A 22,892-nucleotide genomic window follows, 5' to 3' on the forward strand; every position below is an offset into this window, starting at 1 on the left:
CTGGTTATTCCCAAAGCACCTAAACTGTTGCTATAAATGTTCTCACATTACATATGCATATATTTTACTTTCAGCAATTTTGCACACAACATAATATATTTTGTACTAACTCAGTTTCTGAATGTCTTTCATTCTGTGCCACATACTTCTTGTGTCGTAAAAATATAGTTAATCTCTGGAAATAAACAAACATGTTTTTACTTCAGAGTCATTGTGCCCAAGAGGGACACGACCTAGATTGTGCCACAGCTACAACACTGCTGTCTCCAGAAGACATTATGAAATATTATAATTCGTGATATTTGCTATGCGTTTTAACCTGAATCATAAACATCAGGAGCTCTCAGTTACAGTCTGATCTGGAACATAATGAGTTAAACCATTCATTTGCGCGCACCGAACCAACCGCAGCTTCTCACAATCTACCCGGTCCGTTGATTATGGCCGGTAACGACAGTGGGGGAGCCCCTAAAGAAAGCACCGAGATGAAAGAGCAGGTACGTTTTAAAATTTACATGCTTACTGTACATACAATCCTAGCAGAGCATCCATTAGTAAACAAGAAACGTGCCCTGTTTCAATTTTGCATCAATAGGGGACCATGCAAAACGCATGACAAACAAATATTGTTCGTTCAAGAGGCACGAAAGCCCAGAGAACAGTCATCGACAGATTTTAGACAATTTCATGCTTATTTGTAAATTTATAGATGTAAAGTGAAACGTCGAAGATGGATTAGTCTGACACTGCGGCGTCTCTCCCTGACGCATAAATATAACTGTGATAACACTAACAGCAGCCACATTGTGGCTATATGAGTGACGTCCCCGCTGCCCAATCACAGATCCCTTCAGTATTGCTTTACTTATTCGGATTGGTTATCAGAAGAAGGCAGGCGCTCAAGGGGTGGGATTTTTAGGTGGAGGAAACCAGATCACACGCGCAGCTTCTGCGAGGCTGCGGCCGTTGTTCATAAACGCTGCGCATCGTTGCACCTGTCGCGCTCCGGTGAGAACGTATTTCCCAAAAGGACAGCTGGACTGTTCATCTGATAGACGTGTTATATCATTAAGGATCGTGAATGGTATGGTATAAACATTTTCATTATAAATTCTGCGTATTTTTATAAGCTTATGCGACTGTGTGATGTAGGCTTCTACAGACACCCATTTGAACTTTCATCATAATTAAGCGTAATGTTAGCCGCTGCTTTGGAATCTGTTGTCTTTGTCTGCAATAATATTGGTGTCATATTTATGATAAAATAAATAATTCACCACTAAGCAGTGGGGTACATGCTTTGAAAGAATAGAAGTCATGCAGTTGTTGAACTGAGGTACCCAAGCAACTCTTGAACGTTTTAGCAGGTGCTGTCACAAAGGGAGGCGCTTAGGCTAACACAATAAAGAAATTGAAAACCAAACCAGTTTAGCTGCTCAAAATTGCGGTTGTAACGAAATTGTCATCTGATTTTCACATGCTGTCTTCATCCGAGCGCTTCGTATTCAAAATTGTCTTTTTACATCATCACCTTAAATACACTCACAACTGTCTGAACGTCTAAACCTACATTATCCAGCACCAAATTTAAAGCAAATTTTATATATATTAGTTCTCTCTGCTTGTGTTTAAAATAAAACATTTGGGATTAAGTGCGTTGAGATTAATTGAGATAGAGTCCATGACAAGAAATAGAAGATGTGGAGATATCGTTATGATGACCCATTTACAGGTCACATTTTGTGATTATGCCATTTCATTTTATACTTTTGACAGTTTTTGTTGTACCAGTCCAGACATGAATACTAGTGAAAAATGCTTTAATTGTCTATTTATTTTTAGAGATTAATGATATAGTGTTCTTTTTAATAATCTTAATAACTTTGAGCTAACTTTATTTTTTTCCTGTCTATAGAATACAGAGAGTGGCACTATGAAGGCTGACTTGGAGGCAGGGAACTGCAGTTCTGCAATCCACTGTCATAATGTGTGTCGATCATATGGGAAACTTAAAGTCCTCAACAATCTGAACCTCACAGTTCCACAGGGCCAAATGTGAGTCACTCACTCACTCACTCACTCACTCACTCACTCACTCACTCACTCACTCACTCACTCACTCACTCACTCACTCACTCACTCACTCACTCGGATCTCTCTCTCTAGTTGTTCCAAATCTGTATAAATGTATTTGTTCTGATGAACACAGAGAAAGATATTTGGAAGAATGCTTATAAGATTTTGCTCCCCATTGACTACCATAGTAGGAAAAAATACAATGGTAGTCAAAAGTGCCCCAGAACTGTTTGCTGTCCTACATTCTTCAAAATTTTCTTTTGCGTTCAGCAGAACAAAAAAAAGGATAAAGTAATTTTTCCTACTATGGTAGTCAATGGGGGGCAAAATCTGTCTGGTTATAAGCTTTCACTGTGTTCATCAGAACAAAGAAATTTATACAGATATGGATAAACTCGAAGGTGAGTAAATGATGACAGAATTTTCATTTTTGGGTGAAGTATCCCTTTAAATGCGTACAAATATGTCTTTAGGGTACACCAATCTTTCATGTTCCTAATAAGAAAGAAAGCATGGCTAAAAGCAGACCTTTTTGTGATATTTGTGTGACATGTTGCGTAAATGCATTTTAATCTCACTACCTCATTCCATCACATACTAAAAGCTTGACCTTTGACCGCAAACACCATGTAAATGTGAAGTTGAAACGCTTTAAGCAGGTAATGTCATATAGATAGAAAGATTTACGATTTAGGAACATGACTTTTGTAACTGTGTAAAACGTTATTCCCTCTTGTTGCTTTTGCTTCCCAACAAAGTACTATTTATTTACTGATTGTTTATATTAGTTTATCAAACTCTCTTTATCTGTCTTTTATTATTATCTGTTTATAATCAAATTCAACTACTGTGTAGATAAAATGTTTCAGGTCATTGTTAAAAAAACTTCACACATTGTTTACTTTTTCATAAAGTCATGTTTGGTGCGACTGACCCATATTTAAGTGGCTGTCTGAGTCAGATGTAGATCAGATTATGTTTGTAGCACTGCTGCTTTCCTGTAATTCCATTCAAAAAATTGTAAGCAGTCCAGCAAACAAAGTCATTTTTAATTGCAAAGCAATTGTAATAGTTGTAAAATAATTTTGATTTATTTTGAACTCTACTGAATGCAAATATGAAATTCACATCTCAAAATCTTCTGATATTTCTAACCTGATTTGTTGATCCTTTTTAGCATCACTCACTTCCTGTTCTTTGTTCTTTTTCCAGTCATCTGAATCACGCACTCTGTTATATGAGCATTTAAGTGTTTTACTTGAATGTAAATCTATTAAAATTATGTACCAACTCAATTGTGCTCTTGTGATTTAAATCCTGTGATCCAATGCTTTTGTGCTATTTTTGTTTCCTGTCTAGTTATGGGCTGCTGGGCCCAAGTGGCTGTGGGAAGACCACGCTGCTGAAGTGCATTGTGGGAACTCTGAAGATCTCTCACGGCCACATCGCAGTGTTAGGAAAACCGCCTGCTTTCCCAGGACATGAAGTGCCAGGAAGGATGGTGGGGTACATGCCACAGGTGAGGGAGAGATACTGGTAGACAGGGTACCCATGATGCCGAGTTTGATTATTCTGAGATTAAATCTTAGTATTCCACCAAATGTTTCTGCATTTTATCTTATTCTTGCTGTTTATAGGACATAGCTCTATACAATGAGTTCACTATTTGCAACACACTGTGGTTTTTCGGTCGGATCCATGGTCTTTCATCCAAAGAAACAGAAGCCAGAATAAATTTCCTCATCACCTTCTTGGACCTGCCACAGAAAAACAGTCTTGTCCGAAATCTCAGGTAGATAAACACACTTTAGCAGTCGTAAAATTGGTAATGGTAAAATGGTAATGCCAACAGTATGGACATGTTTAGCCTGTTATCATGTCATCTACATGTTTATTTCTGCAAGTTCAGATAGTTGTTGGAGTGTTAAGAAGTTTTAGAATAGACTTAAAAGTGTGAGTGAAAAATAAGAGAGATAGGGCGTACAGAAAACGAGGCAACATGTGTGACCCAGTTTTCTCTGCTAAATGTTCTTCTACCCGTATTCTCATCAGAGATTACCAAGTGACATCATGCATGCAAAATAACCCTGTGTCCGTTCAAAAAGTTCTCACGCTGCTTCTATGATGGTCTGGTCATGTGACTACAATGGGTTTTCTATGGATAAATTGGTGATTATGGAATAAAGTACACTTGTTTATGGGGTTAATGAGGTTTGGTGACATTTGTTATCTATTTCTGGTTGTTGAAGGAGATGGGACAAAAATTGAAGCATTAATGTATTTTATTGTAGAATAATGCACAAGTTGCAAAGTATCTTGTTTCCAATGCCAGGTCACAAACTGATCAAATGAACCTTGAATGCACTGCAAGCTGTCACAGACTGTGGCAGGAAAGAACCCAATTGCAGGCAGGAATGAAGGGGTTAACACAAAACTTTAATAACAAATGAAACACCCACGAGGGGGAAAAAAACTAACAGAGGCAAATACAATAAAACAAAAACTTCCCATGAGGGGGCAAGACAAAACAAGGTCCAAATAATAAGAATAATATAAACACCGAATACAAACACTAGACGGGTAACACGAGCACAGGAACAAGAGCACGGACATGGTACACGAACACGTACATACACAATCCAAGAGCACAGGACAAAGAAACATGAGGGCATTTTAAAGGCAAGACAAATGAGGGATAATGACACAGGTGGGAAACATTAGACATGGCAGGGAAGCAATACATGAAACGAGAGGGGCGGGGCCAATGACGAGACACGAGAAAGCACATGAGATGTAGAAAACGTAAACAACTCGTGGCTTTCTCACATAAAACCTAAGGACTCCGTCCCAATCCTGCCACACGACTAGGAATACAGAACCAAGAAGGCAGGACCGTGACAGCAAGCCACGTAAAATAAAAGCATCTTCTACATGCATACATTTACATATTAGCAGCGCTGAACATTTCCCTACTTTTTTCAGCTTGTCTTTTTTTTGTATTTATAGGCATCTGTGGTAATGAAAAGGTGACTATTTGGGAGTGTTTTTAAGCACATGTACTGGATTCAACTATGAGTGTGGTATGAGCTGTTAATGAGCTGTCGGATTTTGTTGTTTTATGGCATTTATACCTATCCGCGATTATAACATACAGACTTTTTCTTATTGTTTTCCAAAATGATTGGAGGTTTCAGACTTTCGACCTGTAAAAAGCTTTTTTGTCATGTGACATGAGGAGAAGCGATTGTTTGTCAGTAAGACAGTGAAATGTGAAGCATGAGAACCTAGTATAGTGCATGAAGGCAGCGCATGTCCCGTCGGTCTGGTTTTGTGGTCACAGTGCTAAACTCACTGTCCAACCATCTGAGCATGTGAAGGGCAAGACAAAGGCCCTGAAGCCCTAGAAGAATCACAGTGGTTTGCAAACTTTCTCACTTTCTCTTTGACTGGTTGGGTTAGTTAAGGCGGAGCTACGGCAGGGCTTGTGATTGGATAATGATGGTTCATTTACACTTTTTTAAATTCTAATTAGTGGCTTTTTTATGGTTAGTGTTTTTATGTTTTTTTATGTTTGTATGTTATGTTAAGAGTTTTTGGTGTTTTTAAAAACTTTTTTAACATGAGGATAAAAATATGTTTTATAAAAATTGACATGACTGAAATATTTTTGCATAGTATTTTTCTTAATTCACTCGACAGAAGACAAAACCTTGTATATTTGACATATGTATGTTAAAAATAAACATTTATATTTTGCATTAAGCGGAGGCCAGCGGCGACGTGTTTCTCTTGGAGCTGCTCTACTTCAAAACCCAAAACTTCTGATCCTAGATGAGCCCACAGTAGGAGTGGACCCCGTTCTCCGTGCCAAGTACGCATTCCATCCCTCCATCTTTATCCCTCCTATCTTCCGCTTCTCTTCACCCTCTCTAACCGTCTGCTGCATTTGTGCTGCTACCTGCACTACTAGTCTGTGTTTACCATGTGTTTGAACCGTACTCAGCATTCTGCATTACCCTTTACTACTCCTCCCTCTTTGCCTTCCATACACTTACAAACACATTTCAACCGAACATTGCAATTCGGTTCATAACTGTGTTGTTGTAACATTCCTCCTAACAGCTTGCATTTCCCTACAAACTGAAACTTGGATCTTAGCGTCTATTCTTGAATCATTCAGACTTTAATACATCATTTTTAGTATGCAGACCTTTTCACTGTGACTAATGAGCAAATCCCACTTTGGCATGCCTTTCCCATGCGATTGCATTCTGAGTATATGTGGCATGCTGAGGATTATCCTGATTCTATAGGCTCAAGATTCCAACAACAACTTATTACAAATATTTAAAAAAATCTAATATAAAAAAAAGAAGCTTACATTTTGAATATCATGCCATATTGTTGCTACTTTTGAATTTGAGCAATTAATGAATGGCAATAAACAATTGAAAAAGCAGTTGTTATGAAATCAACAAGTGCACAGTGGAAAACTGAGAGTTGCTGTGTCAAATGCCTTTTTTTTACAGAGATCAGAGCTTGGTCTTGGTGAGACCCTGTTGAACTCTCCTTAAAGGGGAAGTTCACCCAAAAATCAACTTTGTGTGATTTTTTACTCACCCACATTAAACATGTTTAGAGAACTTCCGGCATCTTCGGAACACAAATAAAGATATTTACGTGACATCCGAGAGCTTTCCAGGCCTCATCATTGAAACCATGGTGTCAGTTTTTGCCAAGGTCCAGAAAAGTACTAAAGACATGGTTAAATTGGTCCATCTGCGCATAGTGGCTCAGTTAAATTTTTTTGAAGCGACGAGAATGCTTTATGTGCGAAAAACAAACCAAAATACCGACTTTAATCGATATCTCCTCTGTCTTGTCAGTGTATGGCGCGCATTCACGAGAGCGCTCGTGAACATCATGTGGGTGAGTAAAAAATCACACAAAGTTGATTTTTGGATGAACTATCCCTTTTAAATCCTCTTGTATTAAATGCTGTGCTCTTACACAACATACTGTGATTCAGGCCTGTCTAAGCCTACAACCATTTTTGTGGGGCTGTCTTTACAAAACAATTGAATTTTTAACCTATGCACTGTTATTTATCTTACGAATGATTTCATTTTTATTAGATTGATGTGCACAGAATCCCTAATAAAGTGAAAGAGATAGTTCATCCAAAAATGTACTCACCCTCTTGTCATTTTAAACCTGTATGACTTTTTTCTTCTGCAGAACAAAAAAGAAGATATTTTGAAGAATGTTGGTGACTGAACAACAGCGGTACCCATTGACCCATTGGTTTTGTCTGTACAATAGAAGTGAATGGGTACCGCCATAGTTCGGTTGCCAACATTTTTCACAATGTCTTCTTTTGTGTTCTGAGGAAGAAAGAAAGTGAGTAAATGATGACAGAATTTTATTTTTGAAATGTTAATTTTTGGGTGAAAATATAGGAATCTTTTGCATAGCGTAATAGACCTTTTTACAGACAGAACCAGACCTGTCCACTAACCTCTCCACATTTGCAGGATATGGCAGCATCTTGTGGAAATTGTGAGAGAAGGACAAGTTTCTGTTATCATTACAACACATTACATCGAGGAGGCCAGACAAGCTAACACAGTAAGGCACCATCTTGAACTGACCAGCGTCAAATCTTTATTAGCTTCAGTGTTTATTATAAAAAATGCCTTCTTATTTTGGGTCATGGCCATTAACAATGAGGTATTTGAGAAATTATTTTTTTGTAAACTGCCAAAGAGCTTCTGAGGAGGGCAGTCGATTTCTTTTGTAAGAGAGGAGTGATCATTCCAGATGTGCTTTACTGACTCTGCATAGAGCTTTTGTCAAACAGAAGTGAATTTCCTCATGCAGAATCACTCATAATTGTTGTTGATGTAACCTGCAGGTTTAGAGAGAGAGACTATAGTAAAAAAAAGAGCTCTGGTGGTGTTTGTGTTTACAAAAGACAGGTCTGTCCAGTATTCATACAAATTAGTTTTTTTATTACTTAATACGATCCTGAATCATTTTGTACACTTTAAGTATGCATTGTCTTTTGTGGCTTATATAAAACATACTTTTTGGTGAAAAATCTGTGAACAATATATTCACATACATTTATGTGGCATCTAAATAAGCCTTAATTGCTGTTGTTCGCTAACACACATAATTGGATCATAAACAGACGTTGATTACATCAAACATGCAGTAGGTTCAAGAAGACAAGACAGCGAACATTTTAAGGCACCTGACTATTGTTTCATTTTACTTCACAGAACGTCTTTAAAGTATTGTTTTACCAGTTTGTCATCAGGGGATGATGTGTGTTCTGTGTTTGTTTGTCATAATTCTGTTTGACTGTGTAAAATCTCCACATTGCTCCTTTACATTTCTAACTCTCTCTCCTTTAAGGTGGGTTTGATGAGGAATGGTCAATTGTTAGCTGAAGGTCCCCCAGATGCTGTTATGAAGCAACACAATGCATTAGTGAGTACGCACATATACGCATGCATGCATGCACACACACACACACGCACGCACGCACGCACGCACGCACGCACGCACGCACACACACACACACACATTTTAGCAATTTATTCAAGTCTACTTAAAGAAATTATTTACAAAGACATAAATATTATAGATGCAGTTAAATACATGTACAAATCATGGATCAGTGGCATACAACAGGCCTTCACAAACACATGCGCACACACACACACACACACACACACACGCACGCACACACACACACACACACACATTCATAAACATTTCATTAGTAAGTACACATAAGCATTGGATTAACCTGTGTTTCTCTGTGTTTGTATGCGTGTGTGTGCGTTTAGACATTAGAGAGTGCTTTTTTACAACTTTGTGAGGACTCTGATCAGTTAGGGTCCAAACAGAGTCCTCAGGGCCGCCTCCTGGACAGCAGACCGTCTCCAGACAATATGAGCGATGAAAGTAGAGAGCCCATACTGAGAAAGAGTTTAACAGAGCAAATGCCCAAATTTAAAGGTACTGAGACCTTCACTTTTACCTAGAAACTAGACCAGAAACCCCTTGACACTCACATCTGGATTAAATGTGTGTGTCTTTGTGTCTCCTCAGCTGACTGGAAGGTGCGAGCCAGACACATCATACCAAAATGGCGCAACATCGCAGCTCTCATGATCAAGACGATGGTTCGAATGAAAAGAATGCCAGGGTATTTATTTCTTTACAGTCACCACGACAGACAATAAAACAATGATCAGATTATTTTACTTAATTATCTGGTCAGGCAAACAGAAGGAAAATGGAGGGCCAGCTGGCCAGCCATCGTCACCCAGTCATTATCGCTGAATAACTATTGACTGAACGTTATCACTTTTATCTAAGCCTGTGTTCTCCCGGTTTGTGCTCAGGTCATTGTGTTTCCAGTTCCTGTTGCCTGTAATTCAGATCTGTCTGATGTGTCTGTGCGTTGGCGGAGACCCCAAAGGCATCGACGTGGCTGTGGTCAATAATGAAAGTGGGAGCTACAGCAGATCACTGCTGTCCTTTCTTGACAACACTAGTATCAACCAGGTACTGAACACGCACAGTAGAAAAAATAACACTTTGTTTCAAACACTACGACTAGAAATGGATTAGAAATTTTGTTAGTTGAGTTTTAAGGGATAATGTATGCAATTAGCCGGTCATTATTGCCAAAGAAACCTTTTCAGGGTGATACTTGATCCTGATCTGAGATCATTTTCGCCAACACTATTGGGGGCAGGGCAACATCTTGAAATAGCAATGATACAAACTTTAACCGTTTCACTACCTCTTTTCTCGATTTCACTTCAACAAGTTAATGGGGAACAAAAACAACCTTATAATAAGTCAATACTTAATATCTTTTAATCTTTATAACTTAAGTTCATTTTTTTACTTTCTAAGTGGATTTTAATATTTTGTTTTCTAAGTTATGCTTTAGGTAATAATGATATATACCTGTGGTAATTTGAAAGGAAAAGTGGGATTCAAAAATGGCTCGTGTTAAAAGTTATTTTTATGGGTGTTGGATATGTAGGGTATGAGATTTGGTTATGAAGAAAGTGTTGTAGATGTATTCTGGATTTAAAGATTTTGAGATCCTCAGCGACTGAACAGATGCAGCGTTTGTTAGAGAAGTAGTTATACAGTTATCTTGCACCTAAGCGCCATCTACGGTCCACACAAGCAGGTTTATTGGCAGTCCCACAGACACGGTTGCGTTGTGTAGGGCAGTGGTTCTCAAACTGGGGGCCGTGGCCTCCTAGGGACCCCAAGATGGACCTAGAGGGGCCACAGTTTTGAGGCAGTTTATGAATTATAGAAATTTATGATAATTTTGGACAATCAAATGTTTGAAAAATAAGACTACCAACCAAAAGAATTGCTGTTCCAGCATTCTATAATTATTAGTGTTTTTTGGTTTAATTAAAATTGGATCACAAGTCATTATTTGGGGGGCACAAAGCGATACACCCTACACACAGGGGGCCTTACAATGAAAAAGTTTGAGAACCACTGGTGTAGGGGACAGGGCTTTCTCATCCTCCTAGGCCTTGGAATGCACTCCCTCCTCATATCAGAGATGCACAGACTATAAATATTTTTAAATCTTATTTAAAAACTTATTTTTTTAGGTTAGCTTTTTCCTGACTTTTATGTACTGTATCTATTTGTATATGTATGTATGTATGTATATAACCTGTTTTGTTGTGTGTGTTGTATTATCATTTACTTGTTTTATGTAAAGTGCCTTGAGAAGCTACTTTAAAGACTCTATATAAAAATAAAGTTATTATTATTATAAAAACGTTTTTATTCATACAAGAAATGCACAGCCATTTTGCCAATGTGATGTGAGTTACTGTTTTATTTTCTTTTACACAGGTGGTCTTGTCTCATTCTGAGGCGTTTGCTGGTATCCATAATGGGGAATATTGGGGCATCATAGAATTTGGGGAGAATTTCACCAGCTATCTAACCAAAAGGTGAGCTCCAGTGTTTCAGATGTACGATGACTCTGAGGGTTGCACATGTTTGTGATGTTCTATATGAAGGCTGTGCTGTGTTTTGTTTTGGATGTTGTGACTAAACAACGCCATCACTATGATTCACAATCACAGTGACGTAAAACTTACTATGTGAAAGATGTCCAAGTAGGTGTTAATCTAATCTACAAGTAGATCTTTTTGTAATTGTTTATTTAAAGAACAATTTCATATGATAACATCATTTAATGACATATTTTCTGCATCACCTGAAGGCATCACAGAATGCAAAATGACACCATCCCTCGCCCAGCTGATCACACACATACTCACCTATCTCACCCGCTCGCACATACTCTTCTCACAAAGACACACACTTACGTCAGCCACACACACACACACACACACACACGCACGCACGCACGCACGCACGCACGCACGCACGCACGCACGCGCACGCACGCACGCACGCACGCACGCACGCACACACACACACACACACGCACACACACACACACACACACACACACACTGACCCCACCTGATCATATACACAAACACAAGTACGGGCTATTATTAAAAAACTAATCACAGATCACATGTGACAGAGCACATAGATTTTATTTGCCCCTTGAGCTCTTTGTCATATAAATGACTGATTAAGAGTTTTTTTTCCGTTTGACATGAAACATAAATTCTGAGTTATTACCTCATCTTTAACATATGAAAGCATTAAGTAAACAAGCTCACATGGCTGGTGACAATGGCTGGAGCAAACAAACTAATGGTTGGAGTATTGGGAGGGGCTGCAGATGTGAATCAAAGTGTTTTTAAGGGGAGTACAACAAGTCTGTCCTGTCATTCTGTACGTGTCATGTTTTGGGTATCCGTCCCATCTGGACGACCAGACAGACAGATATACTTGATACTTTGTTGATCTTAGAATATAAATTATTATGCAAAATCAAGGTGTGAGCCACATCATAAATGCGGTAAATGTGCGGAAGGGTGTTTAACACTTTTATCATATTTGTATGTGTGCAGAATGTTGCAGCCCAGAGTTTCTAGAGATGTGGTTGAAGGAGGATCTGTGCATGTTTGGCTTGACCTGACCAGTGAGCTTTAATTTTTTATTTGTTGCATTGACAATGAATTAGGAATAATGTGATTCTGTATTGCTGCCACAAGGGGGCGTCCAGACCTATACTACTGTGTACGATGTGTCAACCTTTTCTTTACAAACATTAAATTTCACAATATTTTTCTTAATATTTCCTCTTAATATATTTCTTTTACAGAAAGCTAGTATAGTGTCACTGTCAATGTATGATGACTTTCGCCCCATTACTGATTTAATTGTAGCTTTCGTCTATGGACTCCAAATGGACACACATCATATTTAAATATATTTACTTATCTCTTTTTAACTTTTCAGATCGACAGATTGCCATAATGCTACAGAAGAAGCTCCATGAGGCCTTTGAAGTGAAGGGTCATATTCACATTTTAACATTATGCTGAAACTTTACTTATCTACATTGTTTAAACATCGTTTCGTTTGTCCTTATTTTCTTCTCTCAAAAGGCTTTTATCGAGACTAAACTGGGGAGTTTGTCATACATGGTGGCCGTCCCTATAAAAGTGAGAGCAGAGCGTTTTCTATGATCTGAGATTTTAACTGGCATTTTAAAACTTGAGATGACTCATCTACCCTTACAATTGTCTTTTATCACTCTCTAAATTCGTTCATTTTCTTTATTCTTTACTCTTTTTTCTTGCTTTCATAGTTTGAAGAACCTATATACGGCAGTAAGAATACAGATTTTACAACATTTGTGACTCCAGGAGCCGTTTTGAGGTAAGTAACTAACACACATAGGTGCACGTATACACAATGAATACACGTACATGCAGTATTTTCTTTGTCTTTATTCTTTACAGCATCACATTTTACCTGGCAGTAGGTTTGACTGCTCTGTCCTTTGTGTTAGAGAGGAAGGAGGGGCTGCTTGACAGGTGCTGGGTGGCAGGTGAGACTTCACATCCACCGGATAGATGACTGTCCTTTAATATTTTAAATATTATATGTATGACATATCGCTTATTGCTCCCTGAACTCTCTGTAAGTCGCTTTGGTTAAAAGCGTCTGCTAAATGACTAAATGTAAATATTTGTCTATGGCTCCTCAATAAGCAGTCTGGAAATTGGTCACTAGAGGGAGCTTATCACTCGTGAGCAGTTTGGAAATGTTCCTGGTCTGAATTTGTGTGCAATTCATTATTGTGTGTTATTCTGTAGGTGTAAGTTCTTTGGAGACCATGCTGGCCCACCTTTTCTCACAGCTCTTTGTCATCAGTGTTCAGATCATCCTTTTGCTGATCTTCATCCTGCTTGTCTTCAAAGTGAGTGTGTGCATGTCAGCTGAATGTTGCATCTCTCATTAATACTTCACATATTTGTGTCAAGTGGAAGACTTGATCAAGTGATGTGGCCTTGTTTTTATACCCCGATGGGGACTTAAACCTGAATGCACACCCACTCATGGGGACTCGTGTCACCGTGGGGACCAAAATTGAGGTCCCCATGGGCAAAAAAGCTTCTAAATCGTACAGATTTTTTAAAAAATCTAAAAATGCAAAACGTTTTCTATGATCTTTAGGTTGAGAGGGGTAGGGTTAGGGGATAAAATATACAGTTTGTACAGTATAAAAATCATTACGCCTATGGACTGAGATAATAAACCAGACATGATTATGTCTGGTTTGATTATGATTAAATACTAAAACATACATATTAACGGCCCTGCCTTGAATGCTGATCTCAGTCCTTGCATGCACTACTCTGAGTGCGCACTTCTGAATCATTAAATGACAAATAGGACACCCTAAGGCCTTGTGGACTTTACAGACACGGGGAGGGAAAACCGCAGACAGCAAATCCACATCAAGTGTAATATTTGAGGACAAGCTCAATGTCACTTCGCAGCGTTGTTTGTGTTATCTTTATTTTGATTGATTAGCAATCAGGGAGGAGTAATCTTGTGTTTTGATTGGATGCTCTGTTGGCTTATTTAAACTGCCATTACATTTGTAGTATCAACCTGAGGTAAGCTTAATGAAACACAGAGACACAATATTGATTCTCTGCATGCATTTGCACTGAGGCCAAATCAAATCTAAAGGGAGATGTCCAAGTCCAAGTGAAGTTAATTAATTAAGTTGAACCTGAATTAACTAGAATCTTAAATGTGTCTCTTTCTGTTTCAATGATATAATCTGTTTATTGGATCCTGGGAATAATTTAAGCGATGACCCTGGGACTGAGCCAAAAATCTGTTTATTCTTATGTTACTCTTTACAGTGCTGCGTCTTGTGATGTGTGCTTAACCACCGTGGCAACAAAGGGATTGCTTTGGTAACAGAACTGTAAATAATTTGTGGTATTTTGAACAGTAAAGACACTGCCTTGACTGCCGTGTGCTGTGTTAACAGCCAATAAAAGATGTGACCGAAACACAAGACTCATTTTGAATCACATGTTAAGAAGAGATGCGATAGGTATTTTAACAACGTATTGTTGAATGCAACACATGCGTATTGTTTTTAGCAACACAGTGTTTCAATTACATTAGATTTATTCATTCGTGTCATCATCACCATCTTTGTTTCTCTTGTACAGATTCCCAATGAAGGATCTTTGGTTCTGGTGATTTCATTGATTGTGCTGCAGGGTGTGACTGGAATCTCATTTGGCCTGGTCATCTCCTCTGCTATCGATGACGAGCAGTCGGCCAATCAAGCGGCTCTTGGCATCTTCTACCCGAATCTCATCCTTAGTGGTATGCTTCTGGATATTACAGTTATTTATTATAACAAACATCTATATTGGAATACAAAAAGCTACCCTGTAACTTAATATTTCTGTTTATTATTTTGATTTATTAGATTTCCTTATTTATATAGAAAGTATATATAGTACTAGTACTGACACAGCTCTCAATGACAAGACTGTCCCTGATTTCTCCCCCGACCCTGAAAATGGTTCAGTCCAGGAAATGTAATAAGGGCCGTATGAGGGCTATACGATATGGGTGTGCCCACTGAATTAATGGAAGTGATTCTGCGGGAGTGTGTAAAATGATAGAATGATAGTGGGAAAATGCTCAGAAAATGATTCATAGACTAGATAAAAATGGAATGGAAATATATGGGTTGATTGTGAAGAAATGGAGTAGGAAATGGAACCCACTTGTGAATTTTAACTACTGCTGGTTATAATGAACACATATACAGTTTACAAAGAGAAGCTTTTACACACCCATTCATGACCTTTCTTAACACAGATACACTACTTAAAATATAAACATAGATCCACACTACGCAAGATGTTACAGAAGCAAGTGTTAACTTGATGAAATCTGTGATCTCTCTCCTGCAGGTGTCATCTGGCCGATCGAGTGTATCCCATACCCCTTGCGTTATTTGAGTCTGGTTCTACCACAGACTTATGCATCTGAGGCACTGCGCTGTATCATGTACAGAGGTAGACTATGTGCATTCACACACGCACACAGCAGAGGTTTTACTGAAGAGATCATGATTTCAAAACTTTTATGATTCTCATGACCAATTTTGATACCATAGCAACTAATATGCTACTTATATAATAATACAACAATTAAATGAAATTCAAACAATGGCACAGGCCACAGTTAAGTCAGCATTTTTATAGTAATAAGTTTAGTAAACAGTGATGTTATTAGTATAGATTAAAGAGATAGTTCACCCCCAAAAAATATATTATAAATTTTTCACCCTCATGTCATTCAAAACTTGTATATGACATTTCATCACAAAAGAGGATATTTTGAGAAATGTCTTAGAACAAAGCGCAGATGCTCTCAAAGTGCAGATGCGCATCCATCCATGTGACTGTGTGAAAGCAGCTGCATGTCAGATAACCTTTGTGATCTCAATTCAGTTCTCTCTACTCCAAATGCTATACTGTATAAAATGATTTAACTTGGTGTTAAACTACTTCAGTGATTCTTATACAAATCTGTGTAAGGATACTACTACACACACTGACGGATGGTGCATAACAAACACATTAGTTGTTGAGTTGCATGGACAGGACAGGGGTGGAGTCTTCTCACGTTGTACCTTGTTTGTACACACAAACAGTCTTGGTAGTGTACATCACACACCTTAAAGTGACACTCCCACCCACACACATCAGACATCTAAACTGTCTCTACAATCAAACTGAACACACACACGCCGAAACTGAAGTCCCACCCCTCTGATACAAACATCTTGAATTACAGTAGACTTCAGGACACTTGACTCTCTCAGGTTCTCATGATCTGAGGTCTCCTCTCTCAATTATTCACAGTGTCAGCATCTATTGCTAAATTAAACACACAGCTTCCATGCTGTTTAACTGACAACGTTACTACGGGCGGGAAAGAGAGAGGAACTTGACAGTATAAAAGGTGAAGAGAATTACATTTGATAAAAGTTTCCCCATAAAGTATTAAGGTGGACTGCTAATACTGTTCTCGCCTCGCAGGATAGATTCGAGGCGTGGCTCTCCGATGTTACCAGAACAATACAGACTGTACGCAGACCTTTATGACATCAGAGTGGAATTAGTCTGGAGTCACAGTGTATTTATTGTCTAGTGTAAAGTCTTCTCAATCTGTTACTGACCTTTTATTGATTCTCTGATGTCACATTTAGGTTGGGGTTTGTCCCGCATGATGGTTTGGCGAGGCTTTGCGGTCACTCTGGGCTGGAATACGTTCTTCCTCATGCTGGCAACAATCATTCTCAAACTGAGAACATGAGGGGCTCTGCCAAGCAAAGGTGCTTCAGACTGGAGACGGCGGAATCAGGCGAGACCCAGGCTTCATCAGCACAGGCCTCTCTTTGCGTATTGAGGATGAAAGATGATTGACACATGGATCTGAGCCTCTTTCTTTTTTAAAGATGCCACTTATTTAAGAGTGGCTCTCCTCCTGAGGACCGTGAGCATGAAACTCAGGGCTTCTCTGAGCCATATAAGAGATCAGACAATCCCAGCACAACTTTTGTCCAACTTTACAAATGTCATGTTTATCTGGAGTGTGACACGTAACAGTTCTTTTGAGTTTTCAAAGAATAAAAATCAGTCAAACAAACAGAAGTGGAAACCATGCTCAACACGGTTACTGCAGGCTTTTTGAAGCCTGACTTTCCATATCCTTCTCAGAACTGTTTTCCTCTGCGATACGTAATAATGTTTACTGAATGTACACATAGCTTCTGTATGCTTGAGTTTTTTAGTTGGTTCAGCTTGCCTTGTGTGTGCAGTACACCTTAGATCGTGTAACTTGAGTACACCTGTGTTGCTTTGAGGAGGCCTTTAGTGTTGCCACCCCTGTATCCCTTGTTAAAAAAACAAGATACTGAAAAACAATTATTCGCTGGGCATTACAGTGCACAATTACTCCTTTCCACAGTTCTTTTTTTAAGCCAATATTTTTACAAGTTACCAATTAGCGTGTTAGTCATCCATCAAGTGCCATAAAGGAAAATGAAGAAAGAATGCCAATGTTTACATTTGAGCACAAAGCAGGCCAAAGGTGAACCTGCAGTCAGTGTTCAGCAGTCTATGTTTTAGTCTTGTTAACTATATTTGATAGCCAGCACTAGCTAATACAGACCCATGAGTTTGGATAATATAGCGTGCAATATTTTACGGGGAAATGCAAAGTAATGTTTAATATAGTGTGATAAAAATGTATTGGTTTTGGGTAAATATCTCCAATGTAGTAGGGATGCACCGATAGGATTTTTTGGCCGATACCGATTTTTATAAACAACTATCATACGATACCGATATTGGTCAATTGCATACAGTACTATACAATACTAGGTAGTTTTTCAGCATTAAATTAATTTTACTGAACATGGATCCATTTAACATTTTAAGGGAGGCACAAGTCAAGATAAAAATACAATAAGACAACATGAAAATCTTCCTCCATGCAGTTAATTAATAAACCATCGGTATCGGCCTTTTTCATGTTATGAAACCATATGCCGATGGTGTTAAATTAATCCAATATCGGCATCACTGTCATTCTGGAGCTTAAGCCAATTGTTGTGTTTCCATATTTTTTCGTTGGATCTTGAAGTTCAACATTATTTGTTTTATACCTTTTTTCATAAATCTCTAACCCATAACCAGACTGAACAAATCTACACTACACTTAAAGCTGAAGTGTATCATTTGTATGTTACATTTGATCTTTTTATAACTAAAATGCAGAGACAACTATAAAAAAACATTTTATGCTGATGTGTGGCCTAAAGACTGTGGCTATATTTACATAATAATAATAATAATAATGCAAAAACTCTTCTATCGCATCAATGTGACGGTAAATGTGCCGAATAATGAAAGGTTGGAATTTTATGGTATGATTTGATAGAATTTATGCTGACAGTTTTTTTTTACTAGAGCTTTGGTGGTTTTAGATTTTCTCTGTCTGGCTCCAGTTCAGACTCAGAGACCAACGTTTGGCCAAGGTTTGTGATGTACTGTGTCATTTTTGAAAGGTCATGTCACCTACAGTATACACACAATCACACACAAGACCTTTATTTGCTACCTCTTGAATTGGTGAGTAAAAAAATGTTGTCGCCATGCTCTTGATGTAAAATGATATTTAAGGAAAATCTGCATTCTTTTCAACAATAAACCTTCATACACTCTTTGTATTTGTACAATATCATTTACATATTTACCTAATGTTCCTGTAACTTTCACTTCTCTTCTGCACTCATAAAGAAGGGATGATATTAATGATGTCATCAGTGTCTGTTGCAGAGAGCTCCAAATTTATTTACAACATATTTAGGCATTTTAAATGTTTTACTATTTTACATTTTTCTCAACATACACTACTGGGTTTCAAAGAATGTTTGAGAGACATTATTACAAGCTTGTTTGTTTGAAAATATGAAAGGAACAATTCCTCTAACTCAAAGCACACTGAGATGCAAGTCAAAGGTTAAGTACCTCCAGCATGCTGGTATGCAAATAAACAAAGAAGTCAATTGAATCTAGGCTGTTATTAATCTTATCTGAAGTCTAGCGATCGATGTCAAGGGTTGCTTTTTATCAGCATGCTGTGAGAATGTGTCAGTGATGCGGCAATGAGACAGTAGATGAAAGCGAGGTCAGATAGAATCTGTTCCATTACTTCAGTCATTTTACACATAATGTCAATTATAGTTATCTGTAGAGTTGAACATATTGCACTGTTTGTTATTATCATCTACCATATGCAGCCTATCAGGAAAATTGTGTAACCTGTTTTGAATGGGAGTTATGTTCAGTAGGTGTTGTCTAAATGCTATCTTATTCCACCGCCGCCCTTTTTGCTTGCCATGTCAAAAAACCTGTCACCTAACCAATGGATGACACTTCTAAGAAACAGCTAAGCCTCTGTGATTCTCATTTCCAGGAACTGCTGGAAAAATATGAAACAGAAAATCAAATACCACACCTAAGTTGCATGATTATTTGTTTCATTGTTATTTAGTCATGAAATGTATCTATTTCTAGAAGTCAGCCTAAAAGAAATGGAGTTATTATTTTTTATCATATCAGTGATCCTGTGTTGTTTGGGAACATACCCCAGTTGTTCAATACTTATTTTCCATTTTCTAAGACCATCTCTCTCCACTCAAACGTATAAGAATCAACAAAATACAGATCCAGAGTGGTGGGAAAACCATGACAAGAATGTAAACTACATAGACATGTAGTGTTAAGTGACTTGACATCACCAAAATTACAGCTCACCCATCAATCTCTAAAAATAGATTCCCTGTTAGTATCACACCGCTATGTAAGGTTAGGGCAGATTCGAGTGTGAGTGGTTAAAGGAAAAACACATAGGCTATGTCTGAAATGTGACTGCTTATTTGCATTGTGTTAAATATTTGAGTGTTTTACTGGCGCTCTTAACCAAGTGTACAGATATTAGTTCATCACATTGCATTCGAGGAATTGATTCATTCATTTGAAAATCTTTGACTCTCATTATGAAATATGGCTTCTCACATGCAGGTGATTTGAACATTTCATCTTTAACTCAAATGCAAGGTTGCATATTCTTCCATTCTTCAGGTTTGTTTGTCCATATTCAAAACATCTCACAAATATATTTTGGAACATGCATACAGTGACCATGACAGCTGCACAACAGTTTAAGAGTCAACCCCTAAACACAGGGCAGTTAGGATATGTCATATTTAGTCTAAAGACTGTGGTTTGTTAATGTCACAATGTATTTTATTTCTCATCTTAGATCTACCTCTTTACCCTCGTAGGCTGTTGTTGTTTTTAGTCTTATCCGAACAACAATGAAAACAGGTTTTCTCACATCATGCCCTTTGAAATAATTTGTGATGTGAGGAACTTTATTTTTCAATGTCACGTTCATAAAGCTCAGTTCGATCAGTAATACAGCACGAAGGCGTGAAACGTGGCAGGAAAATCAAAGGTCAGAGTGGTGCTGTGGGACACAAACCTTTAAGTGAACCCTAGTATAAGATTAATCAAACTTACACAAGTGTGTTTGTGTGTGTGAGAGAGAAAGGGTGTCAGACAGGTGAGAACTGTAGAAATGTCAGGATGAGGTGTCAGTATCACTGCCATGGCAGCATAAACACAGACAACAGATTTAGGCAGATTAGCAGCTAATGTAACCAAAGGTCTGGTGCATGTGCACGTCTGTGTGCTCCGGCTACCCACTAAGTCAACATCCAAAGTGTTCTGCAAATGCATGTGAAATGTTTGCTTGTTTTTGGTGATGCATTTACATTGTTAACAGAATTCTGTACATTTTGGAAGAATTTCACAATATGACCCGTGCCAACAAATGCACTGTTTACACAATACTGCTTTAAGCTTGAACAGGCTTGGGCTAGAGTGGAAGGTGTATGTAGGATATTACCAGTTCATGTCTGAACAAATCGACCTGGAAACTCCACTGGGATCCCGTTCTTAAACACATATTAAACCATGTTTTGTTGCATTGCATAATAAATTGCCTCTCTATTGAACTTCTTATCTAGACCTGGATTAGTCATATTATGTTTGCTTTTTAAGTGCAAGGAAAGTCCCACATCAGAAAAGAGTGGGTGGCTGAAACACATGATCTGATTTGTACAGATACTGTATGTGCTGTGAGGTTTATGTGGGACAATTAATGTGACATGTATTTCCCTGACAGCAAAAAATATATACTTTTTTGTTGTGATAACAAAAAGACATTTTCTGATGCCAAACACAAGGATATGCATGCTCAGAAAATTGAATAAACTGTTAAGCAGAGACAATGTCAGATTCAGAACGTCTAATCTTGTTCTTGTTCTCTGTTCTGTTACCTCCTGTTTGACATCCCTGCTGAACTTGACCTGGGCTGATAAATAAGTGTAACATGACAAGAAGTTGACTAATGCCATTACATACATTCCTTCCCATAACCCTTGTAAGAATACCCCATTTAATGTTTACCTAGTTCCTTATTGTTACTCACAACAAATAGGCCTAAACTTGTTTCATAAGGTGTTATAAGACTTCTTGAGTGCTGAATCACATACAGTACGCCTTTTACTTTCTCATTTGTCAGTCAATGCTGCATGAATGCGAAACTTAAAGGGATACTTCACCCAAAAATTCTGTCATCATTTACTCACCTTTCGAGTTGTTCCAAATCTGTACAAATTTCATTGTTCTGATGAACACAGAGAAAGATATTTGGAAGAATGCTTATAACCAAACAGATCTTCTGGTTCAACAAAATCTGTCTGGTTATAAGAATTCTTACAAATAAACTCAAAGGTGAGTAAATGATGACAGAATTTTCATTTTTAGGTGAAGTATCCCTTTAACCGTTTCACGAGGTAATCAAGAACAAACAACACTCAATTTTCATAACAAAAACAGTATGAAATGCTAAAATAAAACAATTATATTGTGCTGTAAAATTAATAATATTTATATTTATAATAATAATAATACTTTTTTTTATTTAATAATACTTTTATATTTATTATAATAATACCGGAAATCCTCACTCCTTAAAAACGACATTTCCCATAATCCTCTTAGACGCAAATCTGTGACGCGGCAGGTTTTTCCTCCGCTCATCTAGTCTCGAGCTACTACAACATAAAACACCTTGGTGTGTTTACGGTCTCTGCGAATCAGCCGGCGGGCAGCACCGTTTCACATGCATTATTTTTAATTTCAGTGCCCTGTTTTCTTTATTTAAATCCTGCGCATTAAGGTCGCATTTACATGTAATAGCGGAGAGAGTGTTGTGCTGGACATTTTGAGGAGAAATCTCAACACCTGTCTTTGTTAGCAAGTTAGCCTCGCTAAACTCCTCAGCCGTTTAGCAGCCCTCATCTTTTATTTCCTTTCATGGTATTCTGTTTATTGTTATTCTTTAAATTCATATCATAATATCTTTAGTCAGACAGCAGTTATAGCCAAACGTGTATTAACGGAGGAGCTCTTTGTTCGTGGCTCAGGAACAAGACCCACATCAGCACCGCCGTGAGTACCTCAATCCATAAGCAAAATAAACAACTGTACTTGTGTTTTTTTTTACATTTACACTTATGTAGGCGTCATTGTGACTAGTTTAAAACAGTGTTGTATTTTATTAGTTGTGTAGATCGTCAGGTTATCATGGGCACTTTGAAGAACCGTTTTCTGTTACATGTTATT

At 37.9% G+C, this 22,892-nt stretch overlaps 2 protein-coding genes across 4 annotated transcripts in view; both read left to right on the forward strand.

The window, feature by feature from the left end:
- Nucleotides 1-260: 260 nt before the first annotated feature.
- On the forward strand, nt 261-18,850 carry abch1 (ATP-binding cassette, sub-family H, member 1). 3 transcript variants are annotated; one of them, XR_008963724.1, is made up of 22 exons: nt 261-497; nt 1,916-2,055; nt 3,436-3,595; nt 3,714-3,868; nt 5,840-5,947; nt 7,611-7,704; nt 8,497-8,571; nt 8,934-9,105; nt 9,199-9,295; nt 9,495-9,657; nt 10,996-11,096; nt 12,141-12,211; nt 12,532-12,581; nt 12,681-12,737; nt 12,884-12,954; nt 13,038-13,126; nt 13,395-13,498; nt 14,775-14,934; nt 15,534-15,638; nt 16,491-16,590; nt 16,668-16,715; nt 16,838-16,948. XR_008963724.1 is itself a non-coding variant. In XM_057344568.1 (20 exons), the coding sequence occupies exons 1-20, from the start codon at nt 441-443 to the stop codon at nt 16,942-16,944; spliced, it is 2,136 nt and encodes a 711-aa protein (XP_057200551.1). In that variant the 5' UTR covers nt 265-440; the 3' UTR covers nt 16,945-18,850. The 3 variants fall into 3 exon arrangements, 2 of the variants coding, with proteins under 2 accessions (XP_057200551.1, XP_057200552.1); XM_057344568.1 differs by lacking the exons at nt 16,491-16,590; nt 16,668-16,715 and having other exon boundaries at nt 265-497; nt 16,838-18,850; XM_057344569.1 differs by lacking the exons at nt 261-497; nt 16,491-16,590; nt 16,668-16,715 and adding an exon at nt 905-1,084 and having other exon boundaries at nt 16,838-18,850.
- Nucleotides 18,851-22,327: 3,477 nt separating this feature from the next.
- The window catches only part of peli1b (pellino E3 ubiquitin protein ligase 1b), a 34,375-nt gene continuing 33,810 nt past the window's right edge, over nt 22,328-22,892 (forward strand). The window contains exon 1 of the mRNA XM_057344130.1: nt 22,328-22,718. The gene's annotated coding sequence lies outside the window, so the exon portion shown is untranslated. The remainder of the gene's footprint in view (nt 22,719-22,892) is intronic.

This window comes from Triplophysa rosa, linkage group LG10, assembly GCF_024868665.1.
Source record: "Triplophysa rosa linkage group LG10, Trosa_1v2, whole genome shotgun sequence".
Classification (NCBI taxonomy): Eukaryota; Metazoa; Chordata; class Actinopteri; order Cypriniformes; family Nemacheilidae; genus Triplophysa; species Triplophysa rosa.